Below are 16,311 nucleotides of genomic sequence, written 5' to 3'. Positions count from 1 at the left end.
CAAGCGGCTCAGGCTAAGGAAAGCCTGCAACCCCCATCTCCCGCTTCCCCAGTGCGTGCTCTAAAAAGACGGGGTGTGCCATGCAGGAGAGGGACAAGAGCCCTGGTCCAGCTTTTATCTCAGCCACGTTTGAAGACAGCAGGTATGATCCCAGTACCCTTCACGGAGCCCCTCCAGTAACTTAGTGTAGGATGTGCCCTGGCTCCTGAACAGCAGTGGGACTACCTCCAGTTTCTTCTCAAGGTTGTTGTACTTTTGAGCATGTGCTAGATCTGGGGCTAAGACCCACAGGGAATTTTGTATCTCAAAATGGGCAGGGCTACTGATTTCAGGCAATTTTGGGAACTAAGTGGTGCCAAGGTGCAGACAGTGAAAACCTGATTGCAGAGGTCAGAGTATGGCCCTGTGTTTTTATACATTAATATTGCTCCAAATCCATGAACCAGCTTTATAGGCTCAGTTTATGAAATTCACGTTTGTTTTGTGGGCAAGTTCATAAACCACACCTTTGGCTTAGCTATTTATCAGCAGCTCTCTTTCAGGCAAGCTAGCAAATCTACCTCACCCATTTCTAAGAGAGAACTGTTGTATTAACACGGGAGCACACGAATTTGGCAAGTGCATGCTCTGGGAGGATGCTACCCATAGTGCAAGTGACTACTGTGTTGTGACAACCTAAGCCAAATTCACTTACAGGTGGCTAAGATAGCTGCATGGTGGTTGCAAGGTAGACTTGTGCTAGAAACATGAGAAATTTTTAACACCTGTTCCAGCATCATGTTATAAAAGGGCAGATGACAATTCATGTTGCATCAAGTCCTGGAACTTGCTGCACTGGGGGATTATTGACAAATGCACAACTCATCTCGTACTAAAAACTTGCATCAAAATAGTAGATTTAAGTGCTCAAGACAGTTGGTAGACATCGGGAGAAACTTTGAGCAGTTTTCAGAAATGAGCAGTTTTAGAGTGTCTTGTTAAATTCAGCAACAAACTCAGCAGACAGAAGCACAGGATTGAGAGATGACGCCAGAATTTGGAGCTGTGCTGCTATCCCACTTCACTTCTGCATCCATTAACCTTCCACCTTTCGGCTGTCCAGTCCATTGAGCTTGCTAGCTGCTTGAGGCAGAGACCGTACCCAATCTGTACTTCTGCAACTGCAGTGGTTCTTCCAACACAATTTCTTGAAAAACTATTTTAATTACTTTTTAACCCTTGTCATTGAAGCAAAAAGCTTGGTCATGTAATCTGAGAGATCTCAGACTGCAGGTGGCTAGTAAAACCAAGCTGGAATGCATTATTCTGTGTTATACCTCCGAATGGAGGATTTTCAGCCCTGCGAGTTGGCGATGCCACAAAGAGGTGTTTGGAGATTTCAGGCATGACCTGACTTAGCCCAGCGTTTCTGCTTTCAACCACACATTCACAGTCACGACAGACTTCTGCACGCTTCTGAGAAATGCCTTTTATTGTACGACGGTTGTCGTCAGGTGAACGTCAACAAAAGAAATCATTCCACAGCAGTAACAAAATCAAATTATTACACAAATGCAAAAAAAACCCAAACCAGAACAAAACCAGAGTTAAAATGATGAAAAAGCAGTGCGCTGTTACACAATGTAAAACATATATAGAAAGCCACATTCTTCTGCTAAAGTGTCAGATGCACCAGCATGGGAAATAAGTGATTTCAACACCCACCCCCCCCCCACCCCCCCCCCCCCCCCCCAAAAAAAAGAGGAAAACTTTAAAGTGAGATATTTCGAAGGGTCAGATTAACACAAAAAGCAGCATTTTCAGTAAAGTTTCTATACCATTTGGATCTTTTGTCCCCTTCTGGTTCTTTTTGCAATCTTATTTTAAACAAGTATTGGGAAGGTTAAAAGAAACCATCAACATCACTTAACCAGCATTACTGATGTTGGTCAGAAGAAGGTCCTCCCTCTTCCAAAGGGCAATACGAATGGCATCACAGAAGACTGCGCCTATCTGGCAAATGAGCTCTGGTTCAGTTCACTAAAGAGAATTTTGCCCTTAAAATAAGCAAAACATGAGATAACCTACCCTTGAGAACTGTGTTGGTTTTGACTCTCCCAGTGGTCTTTTGAGGAGGGGTGGAGCAAAGATACACCAAAATGAATGTCTGAAGAACAATTCTTGAGATCAGAAGTAGAAGCTGTTCCTAGTCTTTTACACCAACCAACCAACACTTCTGTAACTGATGATTTTCAGTGTTACTGTATAAAATCATATTTATTAGAAATAAGACTCTGGAATACTTTAAGGCACCTCATGGTGAAGAAATATTTTAAAGGCTTGAATAACTCAGAAGACTGAGTTCTTTTTCCAAGATCCCCAGGAAGGAATGTAGCTTATAGTAACCAGCTCTGCTATTTCCAAATAAAGCATGAAAAGTTTCAAAGTGGAAGTTTAGAACTATTTGGACTTTTCTTTAAAAGGAAACATAAAACACCTTGCTGGAAACATAATTTGTCCATTTAACAGACCAAGATTTTCAACAAAGGAAGGCCTTTCTCATCCCTGATCTGAGTTTTGCCATTCAGGTACATTGCACTCTTTCACTCAACTGAAATTAAATGGGTCAGTCAATCTTAACCAATAGTCATCTAAACAAAACAACTATCAACAACAAAACCAACAAAAGAATCTAAAAAACTATTTCCTGATGAAAATATTTTTGTTCCTTTAAACTAAAAAGATGGATATAATGCCAATGACAGACACGAATGACTTGCCATCAGTTGTTCTACTCAGCAATTTATGGCTTTCAAGTGTGATTTTGTAAAAAATTTTTCTCTTGTATTGATATTTGATACCAACAGCTAGTTAATGTCCTGCCAAAACATGTGAAGAAGCAGAATCAGCATTTTCAGAGATACCTAACATTTTTGTGCACTTTCAAAAAGCTACAGGATCGAATTAATTCTAGCTTATAGACTGATAGCTAGATCTGTCAGGGTCTCATACCAGTGAGTCTGCAGCAGGCAGCGTTTTGGAGCTCTGCTCTGAAATATAACTTACCATAGATTCATTTCAGAGCTGAAATGAACTAAAACTGTAATTATACCCTTGGTTTACACATGCATATCTCCTCGATTCTGATAAAAAAATAGAAACTCAAGGTATACAGCCAGGAGAACGTACTGTTCTCTTAGAGTATTTAAAAGTCTCAGTGTATTATACACCGTACTTACTCTCTTGTAAGAGCTAACTATTTAGAAATCAAAATAATTCACTATTGTAAAACACAGACTCTGGATATGTCTACACTGCTCAATAAAAAAGGTAAACAAATGAGCTCAAGCATCAGACTCCATTAAGTGTCTACACTGCCTTACTGGTCAGCTCACCCTAGCTCCGTTTCGGACCACTCCGGCCAGGTCTCTCCATGACAAAGCTTGAGCAGAGTTTGGACATGGTTCGCACCATGGATCCCTTCCAAAAAGGCAGCTGCAGACAAGACCACACGAGGTTGAACTCGTTCATGCTACACAGCTCCCAAGCATTATCCCATCTGACTTTACACACTCAAACACTTCTCTGCGTCTTCACATACCTCTGCAATACAAACACCACTCTACTGAGCTGCAGAATAGCCCCATCCTTAGTTCAGACAATTTGAACTGAAAAGGAAACCAAACCAAACCAAAAAGTGCTAGATGATAATTGTGTGCTAAGTCCATAGGGGGACCACATGAGCCCAGAGAAGACGAAGGGCTAAGAGATACAGAAAAGTGGATGTGGCTGGTGTGCTCTAAGAAGGATTAGCCATAAGCACTGCTTACATGAGCCAATCTGTGCCACATGGCTTTGGGGACAGGTAGTTGTCTCCAACCGTCTGCTATTTAGCACCAGATGTAGCACAAGCCTCACGCTGTGCATCAGCCCATGAAGTTCAGTTCCGCTGGTATCAATGGGATTTGTTACAGTGTAGGGTGCTACACGCTGCCGAAGAAGTGTCAGAACCTGCCAAAAGAAAGCTAGGGACAAGAGCATTTCATTTTGTAACTTCCTGCTAATGATAGAAGAGGATGTTACCAGCAAAAAGGGACACCCAATGTCTGTTTCTTCCCCCCACCCACCAGAGGAAGCTGGCTGGTGGCACTGCAGGTAGTAAGAGGTCCTCCCTTCTCTCCCAGGATCTCACAGCAGGACAGCAAGCCTCCGAGCCTCACTGCAGGGAAGATGCTGCGACAGGGACATGAGGATTCTGCCTCTCACCAGCCTCTCACCGGTGGGCTGACTCCTGGGCAGGACAAAGTCCTTCTAGATGAGCCCTTGCACTGAGGCACAGGCTTTGGCCTCAATTTACTTCTTGACAAGGAGAGAGTAATTTTGTATTTGAATCAGTTATTTGCTGGTAGAACTGCTTGAAATGATAAACATTTGTGTTTGCCTTACTTTTAGACCACTGGGTGAACATTGGGTAAATATCATTTGTCTTACAAAGGTAATAGCAAGCACCTTCAGTATTTTTTTTTAAAAGCACAGTATTTTCCATGTCCTGAAGAGATCTGTTGCCTTTCAGTCTCTTCCGTGCTCTTCAAACAGTAAGATGAATAGGTTTATTTTCTACTGGACCTCAAAGAGTAGGTATCTCACTAAACATGAAAAAATCTGAAGCAGCATAGCACTTGCTTGAATTTTTTTTTAAGCATGGGAATAGTGCCCTTCTGTTAAAGTGCTTTGCTGAATCAGGCCATAACTTATGAATACTGCACCTTTCTCTCTCACTGCATTCCTCTCACTATCAGCAACAGCCATTCAAAACTACAGGTTGTACTTTCCTACCTATTCTGGTAGGATGGTAACTTCAAACAGCTTGAGTTCAACAGAACCCCCCATGTAAAACTTTAAATATACTAAGGTTACATATTTTTAACATATATTTAATGAATTTGTTGTGTACCCTGCAGTTACAGCTTTGGCTTGAAGGCACAAATATTAAGGCACAATAAATGCAAATAATGTATACATTTCAATGTGTTGTGTTGAAGATAACTTTGTACTACATGGTATTTAGGTATAATGACATGTCATTCAAACGTTTCCTCAAGTTATTTTAATACCTTTTTTTCCTTGATAACCTGGATAAAAAGAGGAATGTATGTTAAATTATTTAAATATTTTTTTCAGTGCAAATGTGGTAATTTTCTTCTAAAGTATAGAAGATAGAGATTTATTTTTCAGCATTTGGATTTTAGCAAAATAAAACTAATATTTACATTCATCTTGAACAGCATTATTTGAATTATTTATCAAAAAAAGAGTATATAGTACTTTGCTATCAACAAGAAAAAGTATTTTTGGCTTGTTCAATTCTTTTTTCTACCAACCTGCACAGCTACTTATGACAGGTAGAAAGACAGTTGCACTAGACAACGAAGTTGTACACTACCGAATCTGTTGTTTAGACATAGCTGTCGTGCTAAAGTGACACTGAAAAAATTTTGGTTTTGCTTGCTCTCAAAATATTTCCAAAAGAGAAAAAGGACACATTCCAATTTTTTTTTAATAAGCTCCAAATATGCACCCTAGACCTGTTAGGTGTCCTGCACCTGTTTAAATAAAAGAGATCTCTACCACATAACTTTCAAATAAAAACTGAGTCTGCCTAATTTCTTCAGCAACACAAACATAATTAGTTGGAAAGGAAAACATATTGCACTGAAATTAAAGAAAGAGGGACAGTAAAAATTTTCTTCTCAGTATTAAATAGGAAGGATGTCCAGTGCAAAGAATCGCCCCCTCCCTTTCCTCTCCCGTTGACACTTGCAACCATCGTCACTGAGTTTAGATGATGTCAGGTTTACATTCTATGGAAAACAGTTAAGGTTATTAGGAATCACAGTGCAGTTTCGGTTATGCATAATCCTGAGGAAGGATCCAAGGAGGAGTCTGTGGCAAGTTGACCATTCTGAACAACTTCTGGGTAATTCTTACTGAAGTATACCTAGGAAAAATATCAGATTCTGTGAGTAATTATGCATCAAACACCTTTTAGTTTCAAATAAAATTTCTGGAGATAAATACAGTAGAAATAAATACATGTCCTTAAGGAATCCCAACAGGAACTTCAGCTTAGTGGCATTCAGTAACTGTGTGTCACTGAAAAATTAGTAAAATTACTATATGGTCTTACATTATAACAAAGAGTGAGAAAAATCCCACACAACCTGTAGATCCACTCAAATTCTGGTAATTCAGATAAATAGATACGTTTTATCACTTTACATTAAACTGATAAGTAAAATCATTTTACTAGCTCAAAACATGGAGATAAATTAAAAACAGGATGACAAAGAAGCTGTGAAATCTTGCGTCTGCACAAGGGTTTCTCATTTTCACACATAAAATGAACACAATGGATTTGGATGTTAATATCAGGTTGTAATCCCTATATTTTACAAACTATGATTGACAACCATTGAAACTTCGAGGTATATGTATGAAATATCCCAGTGTTTAATTTGTGCTGCAGAGCAGTTATAGGGCCTATAGAAATGTGATCTCTGGATAGTGAGCCACAATAATGAAAGAAGAAGCAAAAGCTTTAACAATGACTCAACCAAGCAACTTCTCTAAAATGTAAGATGATACCAAATAATAGCACAGTTCTTTGCCAAGCCTTTGAGTTCATGAATTCTACCAATTTCTAGCTCAACTAGAAGAGATACAGGTTTCCTGATAAATGTATAATCAGAACATAAAGGAAATGAAATGCTGTCAAGTTTCACTGTTCCACAATCATCAGTTTTTAGTAGCTGTATCATATCTCTGTTCCTTGACAGATGCGCATAACAAAATGAAATAATGTCAAGACTTGTGTGCTCTTATCTAAAAATGTGTTTGGGTGAAAAAGGACTTCAAATGCAATTTTTTCAAAGAAGAATGTGAAAAGTTTTGTTTGAGTCTTTAAAAACAGAAAATACACTATCTTTCTGAAGCTGACACGTGTCATGAGTTAGGTCTCATAGTCAGACTGCTTTGACTACGGCTTATGAAACATTTCTCCAATTTATATTTGAGAGTGTTGTCAACAAAGTTCAGTTTGTTTGATAATAATGTCCTTTTCATATATATGAATACATGTATAAGACACGCGGGATAAAAAAGAAATAGTAATTCTATAAATACATTCCTGTAAGTACCACTGTCGTCTTTTGTGCACACACGCTAACGCAGGATATATGCATCTTTACAAGTTTCAAAGAATATTAAGGTCTGATTTGAATCAACAAATGAATTTGAAGTCCTTTTAAGAGCCATTCCTCAGTAACCAGCCACGATCGGATGCAACGGTGGAAAGTTAATCAGGCGCCTGCCTGCACACACGCTGCAGAGACGGCAGCCCCAGTTGTGTATTCCCATCCCATTCCTGGTTTAAAACATAAAACTTTGGCATACTTTTAATGCAGCTTTTGAATGTGAATTTTTTTTTTTTTAATGGAAAGTTAATAGAAAACCTTGGCACATTACTAGAGATGTAATGAAATGGCAGCTGCTTTTCAACTGTCTCATTGCAATTCTTCCCCTGAGCCCAATCCCTCAAGATATTAAATGCCCAAGTCTTTATACAAGTTTCTTCCACTGTCAACAGAGCTGCAACCTTTTTAAAAGTAATCACTGAAGTGAGATAACACCTAGTATTTTAATATTTACACATCTGTCATAGCTTTAAAATAAAATAACCCTTATTTTTCCCTCAAAGTACTCAAAAGCTGATTGACAGAAAACCAGCCCTATCCTGATGCCACCAAAGTTTGCGGAAAAGCCTCTCTCAATGCTGCTAAGGGCACAGAGAACACACCACCTTTTTTTTATTTGAATAACTGAGCACTTTTTTTCCCTTTCTAACTGTTTGATGACTATTTCTCACTTTCCCATAGGATTTTCTCCTAATAGCTTCTTGTAAACTGAGGAAAGATAAAAACACGGTCTCACGATGCCAAACACAACTCTACTGCAATCAGGCTTACAGGCTAGTTAATATATACTCAGCGGTCTCCAATTTGAGCTGTGCCTGCGCTGTTTTCTTTGACATTTGCACAAAAAATGGGGATACTGAGTGACCAAGAGAGACATACAAATAGCAACGTTGGATCAATTCGGAAGCCTGAGCTAAGGTTCCAGCAATAGCTCGATTTGCAATGCTTAGCTAAGATGCCCACGAGATTTTTTTTTTTAAATTAGGTTTCTTCAAAGATGTCCAAGTTAGCCTTCCCATTTAAGATGTGTAATCCCTCTTCATTTGCACTTAAAGGGTATATGCAGAATCCATACTGTTCCAGAAAATGCATTTAAAGTCTCACCTTACTGAAAGAAGCTCTTGGTACAAGTTTGCTCTGCGCAAGATTCGGGTCCAAAATGCAATAAATCAAATAATCATTGCCAAAGCGTGGCCACATTCCAAACCATTTTACTTAGCAGCCCACTGTAACGCCTTTTGAAAAGTATGTATATATGTCATATTACCATTTCTTTTTATGTGCAGCATGCTGTTTTTCAACAACAGAAAAAAAAGCTGTTCTTCATAAAAACAGTTCTCAATAACCACAGTAGGAATGTGTGAGACCAACAGCAATACATGTAACAGACTTACTAGTGTAAAAAGAAAAGCCATTGGAATCAGCTCTTCTGACTAAGCAACTTCTCTGAAAGTATGCATGAAGCACAAGGGACAGCAATAACAAAAACCTTGAATTAATGTCCAAGTCCTTTAAACAGAAAGAACTGTAACTGTGCTTCTGGGTAGCTGCTGACTGGAGATATAGTCTCTCGATTCCCATATTTTTGGGCTGAGTGTGGATAAGCACCATGCTTTGCATTCTTGGCAGATGCTAAAGCTTGTATCTGCCTTCTAGCCTGGGAGTTAGCAAACTTTTTCATCAAACCACATTTCAGCAGAGACTGGTTCCTGGATCTCTTCCCTTCCTGTATAAAATCACATAACATTGATGTGGTAACTGCAGATGACTATATGGGCAAGTAACATCAGGCAATTATTTTTATATATTTTGAATTATCTTTGAAAGTAATTGTGCAATTGGGGAGGGCTGCAGGGAAGGAAGGAGAGACAGCATGACATGGCTAAATCTCTACAGATGACAGCTGGACAGCCTCACCTCTTGCCATTCCAAGGATCAAGCCTTAGGAAGCTGGCCTTCACTTCACAGACAAACACTGGTCATAGGAATTTGAAGCTATCCTTTTAAACATCATTTATATAACCTCCGGATTGTCATACACATACCATAAAATACATGGCTAACCCATTCTTTTCTAGTAATAAAATATAAGAAGCTACATTGCAGCAATGGTGAAGGACAGCAGGACTCGTTACATAGTCTAGTTAGGGACAAAGCTGTTTCCTCAGTTCTGGAATTGGTACCACGCATGAATTTATAGTGTACGCTCTTGGCTACAAAGCTTCACTTGAAAAACTCTTTAAAAAAAAAAAAAAAAAAGATGTTTCAGCAGCTCTAAAAAAATTCTAAGAATATGAACAGGCACAGAAATCTCTTCCCTAATCTTCAAAAAGTCCAGTAAAATAGCCTCCGGACATAAGCACACAGCCTCCATGACAGCACAATTTTTCATTTTTTTCCAACTTGCTGGAAATGTGTCTATTTTTACTAAGAAATAGCCAGGCACCTGCCATTTTTTTTCCTGTCTTTATGTGTTGCTTCCTGTCTATTGGTCTCCTGTTTCCCCAGGAAACAGTTTGGAGTTTGTGTTCCCCTAGCTCTGCTCCACTCATCCAGCAACCTGAGGAGAGGAAAGCATAAAGGCTAGAGATAAGACCTTTGTCTCTTGTCTTGAAAAGGCTCTCTTAGGTCGCTATATGCCCAATATCAGTGCTTTACTTGCATGCTGAAACTATGAAGCAAGTTGCTGCCAAACTGAGCACTGCCAGTCTCAACTGAAGCAGTGCCGAAACTTCATTGGCACTGAGAGAAATAAAACCTTGCTCTGGACATCCTGTGTGGTAAATTATCAAGAAGAAAGAAATCAAGCCAAAAGCTAGGAAAAATGAGTTCCTCAATCACAGGTCAATTTTTTATCTTATCTCTGCTTCAGCTTTCCATCTGAAAAGTAGAGATGATATAGCCTCACCTCAGAGGCATATTATGAAAATTAATCCATTGATGTTTCTTAAATACTTTGATTGCCAGAGGAATGCTCACAATTACATTAATAATTCTGTACTCAGAGTAGGATTTGAATAGTAAGCAGTAAATCGGGCACAGAGCCTTGTAGGGAACAAGGAGGCAACAAAACATTCAAAAGCTGTTTCTTAATTGAGCCCTGCTCATCCTATGTGCACAACAGAGCAAGGGTACAAGAACGAAGTAAGAGAAAGCATAAAAAACCCCAACGTGATCACATCCCCAGAGACCATAATATAATGCACAGGTACTGAACCTCAAACTAAAATCTGATGGGCCCTTTTAAAAATATAGAAATAACAGATAAATGCTGGACTCTGCAGCCCTAACATGTTTTTACAGCAAGTTTTTCTAAGATCAATGCCCAGCACAGGTGAGTATGTCATATATTATTTACACTTACCATTTTGTGTACATACAGAAGGATGCAAGAAATCCAAACAGTCTTTCAACTCGGGGTATATAAATACACTTATCATTTGGAAGTCTGTGTACATCCCACTAAAAAAAGCACCGAAAATGATGGCTTTGCCTTGCAAAGCCTCCAGATTCTTTAGTGGAAGACTTACTATAACACTGAATATGCCAACTTGAGATAAACAAACTGCAGAGACAAACTTAATTATCCCTTCTTCTAAAATTACCCGTTTTGCTGTTTCAATCAGAGAAGCCGCTTCAGTCTTGCCCACTTGTTGCACCATTTTGTAAAACAAGCCATCTTGTTCTTGCAGCAAAATGTAAGGTTCACCATATTCTTTCAGTCTTCCTGCATCTAAAACCTGTTAAATCAGCAGAAACCAACATATTAACATAAGAAATTCAAAAACGAATGTTAAGAGACTACAAGCAAGGGGGGAAATGTATGCACTTTAAGTGCTAAGATGAATCTTGTATCCTGAAAATGAAGTAAGTCCTCTTCAAACTAGCATAGCACTTTGAGTTTATAGACCTATTGTACAATTTTAGAGTGCCCTATAGCCATTCCACCTATAGGAATCCAATGCAAAGTTATGCAGAATATGGAAATACAGCGTTTGTGAAGCCAACAAAGCAGATTATAAGATTCATTGTGTAAGAAAGAAACAGAGAGGCCCAAAATGGGCTCTGAAGTAAACAGCTGTGGGTAAAAACCACGCAATAACCACCGAGACGGTTAAGGGAGAATAAGTAGGTCTTTTGGATTAGAGGAGGTGAAGATGTAATTAAAGAAAATGAGAATGCTGCTGAAAAGATAAACAATTTCTTGCATCAGTTTTTGCCAACTACATATTAGAAAGATACTTACCCATAACCTATCCTTTCTACATAAAAAAAGATGAGATGCCACCAGGGACATAAGTACCCAAAAGAGAGGAAGGGAGAAGGAAAACACAACAGAAAAATTAAAAAGGCATTAAGTCAGTAAGCCACAGAGGATATATACAGTGAAAAATATCAGAAAAATTTAAGAATAAGCTGATTGAACCTCTAAGAAAATATTCTCATACTAGTGACTCTATTTAAGGACTGTGTGGTAGCAAATTTTGCATTTACATTTTGAAAAGCCTTATGGGATTCGTTCAGGGAACTTTTAGACTAGCATATATATTTTGAGATAAGATAGCAATTTAGTTAAAACAATCACTAAAACACATGTAGAAGACACACAGATCACAGGTAGAATTTGTTCTCCATGGTTTTAGCAAAAGAAAATTGTACCTCCCAAATCTGATACAATTCTTAATGCACCAGAAGAAAACTAAAGGAGAAATAGTTTATATGGATTTCCAGAAAGGTATCTGGTGTAATTAAATAGCTGTGCTACAAGGAACAAAAATTTTTCAAGATCCTGGACAGAAAACAGAGATTAGAAATAAACAGTGCATTTTTCTTTGTGGAAAGCTGAACAGGTAGGAACTGGTGGGAAGCACATCGTTCTGGCATATGTGGTAGCTACGTACGTGTTAGCCATCAGAAAAAGGAGTAATCAGAAAAGTGACAAACCTGCAAATGACACAAAAATGTGCAGGTAAGTCTAGACCAGAGGAGATTCAGATACACCTAACTAACCTAAGAGAATGAGAAACACAATAGCAGGGAAAAGTCAATATTGACAAATGCAATGCACTCAAATACTTAACTGGCTTATAAATTAATGGTATTGACTCAAGAAAGAGATTTGGGTATCAGTCTACAAGTTCAGTACTTTAGTCCATGTGTAGGAACAGTGAAGTTAAAAAAAAAAAAAGAAAGAAAGAATTTATGTGAGAAAACAAAGCAATTCAGAGAATATTTTTGTTCTTACATCAATAAAAAACGGAATACACATGGCATACTATTGAAAAAGATATTGCCACAACAGAGGGACTTCAAGGACTCATAAACCAAGCCATAATTGTGGTGTACACACTTGTAAGGGGGAGGGGGGGATCTAAAAAACTGGAGCTGTTGATTTAAGGTAAGAAATGAATAAAAGGTATTATGAGGACAACCTCCAAAATAACAAAAATAGTTTGCAAACTTCTGTTTGAAAGAAGAAACTCCCATAAGCTTGGAGACAAATTCAAAGTCCTGTGAAGAAACTTTCAAACGTGCGCTTTGCCTGTGCAGCTCCTTAAAGCAAAACATCCTGATGGCCAAGAGCTCGGCAGATCTCCAAGCGGCCTGGACCCCCGCTAATGACAAAACCCGCAGTGAAGTAGGAGAGCTGAGCCGATCCCCTTGCCTGCACTGCTGTGAAAATTACAGACTGCCAAGATCGCCGGCCGCTTGTTTGACACCAGGGACCTGGCGCCAGGTGCCCATTCCTTCGCTTCCGGTTCAATTAAGTACATGGCATTTGAATGGAAAATAACTCAGCCAACAGCAGCAGCATAATTACATCTAATTTTATAAGTTAGATGAATTGAAACACAGAAACCTATAAGAAGTTATTTGCTATTTTCAAAAGCCCGTATCTTAGCGCACCCAGCTTACACTATGATTTTCCTTTGCAAGCGATTTCCAGTACTGTTTGGTATATAGCTGAAGAAAGTGCTCGTGGAAAAATTTTAAAATATTAGTAATATTGCATAGCACAATATATAGTCATTTAATATACAGTAGATGCAGTATTTCACCTGCAAAGGTATACTTGTGCACATGTTGATTTTTCAGTGAGCTTAGTCCTATCCCACTTAATCTGAATATTTAGGGATTAATTACAAATACAATTTTAATCACAATCTTTTATATACTACAGTGTGTCACAGTTAAGGACAGCTTCCTTAAAAATGCATTAAAATTAATTTATCATATACAGTTCAACATAACAATTAAACTGGGGTGCCACAGCATGGGACATGTCTGGTGCCTTGAATGAGTAAAGTTTTTTTCAGCATAGCACTAGATTATGTGACCACTCCTTAAGAAAGAAAACAAAAAGCATCTTCATTAATTCTGTCTCTCACAAGTAAAGAACTACAGTAGAAAAGTAGAGGGTTTTTTAAAATGTATATTACAGCGGTATTCGAATTTTAACACTAATTTTGCAAATATCTGGAACAACCACAAACACGGACAATCTTTCTCCTCCAGAGAACCTGGGAGGGAAAAAGGAAAAATTTATTCTTCCTTGACAAGTTTTAAACAGCCAAGTCCAGAAGATGAACAGATAGAGCGAACGATTTGTGTCTAGAAAAATTCCATTCACATTTTAAACAAATCATTAATCTATTCATATCCTTTCTTGGGGAATAAAAACAAACTTGTGTTATGAAAATAGACAGAACAAGCAGAGGGAAAACAAGCCATGTTCCTTTTTTTAAGAATCTGAAATAAAAACTAAAGAATGCAACTGAACAGACAATATCGTTCCTACAAGTCAGGAATACTCTATAAACCCTGTTCACCAAGGAAAAACACTGTTTCTACTAACTGCTGTCATCTACGAGACAATGGAGAAAATTTAAGCTGATTTACTTGGTAGTTATACATTTATATATTTATACATTTATTAAAAAGCGCTTAGACAAAGAGATAGGTACTCTTCTTTGAAGAAATATGTGCTGATAAAATTTAAATAAATAAATAGGTACTTTGGCTAAGGCTTTGCATACTCTTACTCACTGACTCCAAGCCAAATTAAAATCATTAAGACTTCAAAAAGCCAGCTAATCATTCAGGAAAGGTGGAATCTGGTGTTTACCAGCCACATATTTTCTGATCAACTTGCATGCAATGCTTATCACTGCACAATATGACCGAATCGAACCCAGATGCGTTCCAAGGCAGTTGTACCAGTGGAACTTGATACAGAAAAGCCAGAGAAGCTTGTAGCTGGCGAAATCAGATTGGCAGGGTGATTATGGAAGACACACGCAGGAGCACGGGACTCTGAATCAGACTGGGATTTTGTTACAGACTTTAACACAGATATTGAGAGAGGGGGATTTTGGACAAATCATTCAACTTTTCAGCTCCTCGGTCTGACTCTTTGTAAAATACACCAAATAAAGACTCATAATCATTCTGTGGGAGTTAACTGCCTGTGAAATACTTAGACAACCCAGTGCAAAATAAAAACAAACACAAAAAAGCTATATAAACCCAAAGCAGTCATACGTAAACAAGGGCCAGATTCTCCACTGTCTTGCACTGGCAGCTTATTTTACCTCGCCTGCACTGTTCTTGCCTTTGTAGTCACGTCCTCATGACTTCAACGGGATTTTCTCAAGTGGAAGAGTAAACTCCAACAGTACAAAATTTACAAAATTGGCTGCTGGTGATCATGCAAAAGAAAGCACACAGGAAAATTCTTATTCAACAGAATTTGCTCACGTCCTTGCATAAGGTGAAACTGCTCCTTACTTATAGCTATCCAGATTATCCTTACTCAAGCAGCACTATTCAGACATCTTAAGTTCAAACAGGGCTCAAATACTATATTCTTCTTGTGTAAGATCCTCTCATGCCACCTAGTTCCACTCCATCTAACATTTCATCCTGGTTGAATAGCCTGGGGCAGTGACTGCTCATCCCAGTTGTGATTTTTTTCAGAAGAATAAGCACCATGTTGGGTAGAAGGCAACATAGTTTTGAATGGCACTTTGTTTGCCATAGAGGCACAGAATAACATAGAAAGAGTGAGATTAAAAACATGGCAGGGATAGACAGAGAAACAAAAAAGAAGTATTTGAATTTGACTAACCTGCAAAGGCAAACAGGAAAACGAAGTATTACCCATTTAAGTGTGTTGTTTATGTTAACGCTAGCTAGCACAGAAGGACTATTTGCCTATGCCACAAAAATGTTGCTGAACTAAATTTGTATAAGATTTGGCAGCTACAAAATAGTTGTCCATTTTGCCTCATCTCTACTCTACCAGGGTATCTACCTCCACTTTGCCTAGGTCATCGTCATCGTCCCCCAAAACCCCAAACTCTGCAGTATTTCCATTCCATAGCCTCATAGTTTAATGTATTAACCATGACAAAAAAGCAGGGGAGGAAAGACAAAAAGGAAAACATAAAATGGCGAAAAAGAAATCAGAGACCCATTTCACAAAGAAAACAGAGAAACGAGACAATGAATGATGAGGATACTACACCAAGACAGTCCAGTTTCCAGCAGAGACCTAGGCAGCAGGACCAGGACAGCACCTTTTCTCCCTGATGATTCCTGCAACTCATCTATATTGTTCTGCTGCACAGGACTTTGGAAAAGCAAACATTCCTTTTGTAAGTGAATTTAAAATCTTCTTTGTGGATTAATGTAAGTAAAAGAAGTGTCATTAGCCACAGAATGAGAAAGAACATGGACCCTTAAAAACATGTAACAAATACCATGTACTTACGGCTATCCATAGACACAAAAAAGAAAGTTCTAAATCCTGCATTTTCTAACTTTCAGCAACAAAAGCAGACAAACCAAGAGAACAATAGTTATAAAACATTCTGAGAAAAAAAAACAGTCCAAGGTTGGAAGTGTTCAGCAACAGAGGAGGGGGGCATGGGAATTTATTTCAATTATTATTGAGGAATGACTAGTATTCCTATTCACGTTCATCTTCACCATAAAGCCAGAGGGCAAATGGGACATTTAAGAGTTGATCATAAATGTTTTTATTTCCTATTCAAAAGGAAAATAATTCAAGCAAATT

The 16,311-nt window shown here is 38.3% G+C and overlaps 1 protein-coding gene across 1 annotated transcript in view; it reads right to left on the bottom strand.

Annotated features, from left to right (window-relative positions):
- Window positions 1-1,456: 1,456 nt before the first annotated feature.
- ABCC4 (ATP binding cassette subfamily C member 4 (PEL blood group)) overlaps window positions 1,457-16,311 on the bottom strand; it is a 156,799-nt gene continuing 141,944 nt past the window's right edge. The window contains exons 30-31 of the mRNA XM_075526797.1: window positions 10,838-10,972; window positions 1,457-5,977 (exon numbers count right to left, since the gene is read on the bottom strand). Of these exons, the coding sequence (XP_075382912.1) occupies window positions 5,870-5,977; window positions 10,838-10,972 (243 nt within the window). The 3' untranslated portion in view covers window positions 1,457-5,869. The remainder of the gene's footprint in view (window positions 5,978-10,837; window positions 10,973-16,311) is intronic.

Source organism: Mycteria americana, chromosome 1 (assembly GCF_035582795.1).
Source record: "Mycteria americana isolate JAX WOST 10 ecotype Jacksonville Zoo and Gardens chromosome 1, USCA_MyAme_1.0, whole genome shotgun sequence".
Lineage (NCBI taxonomy): Eukaryota > Metazoa > Chordata > Aves > Ciconiiformes > Ciconiidae > Mycteria > Mycteria americana.
Note: the sequence above shows the minus strand (reverse complement) of the source record. Positions and strands in the feature narration are given on the sequence as shown.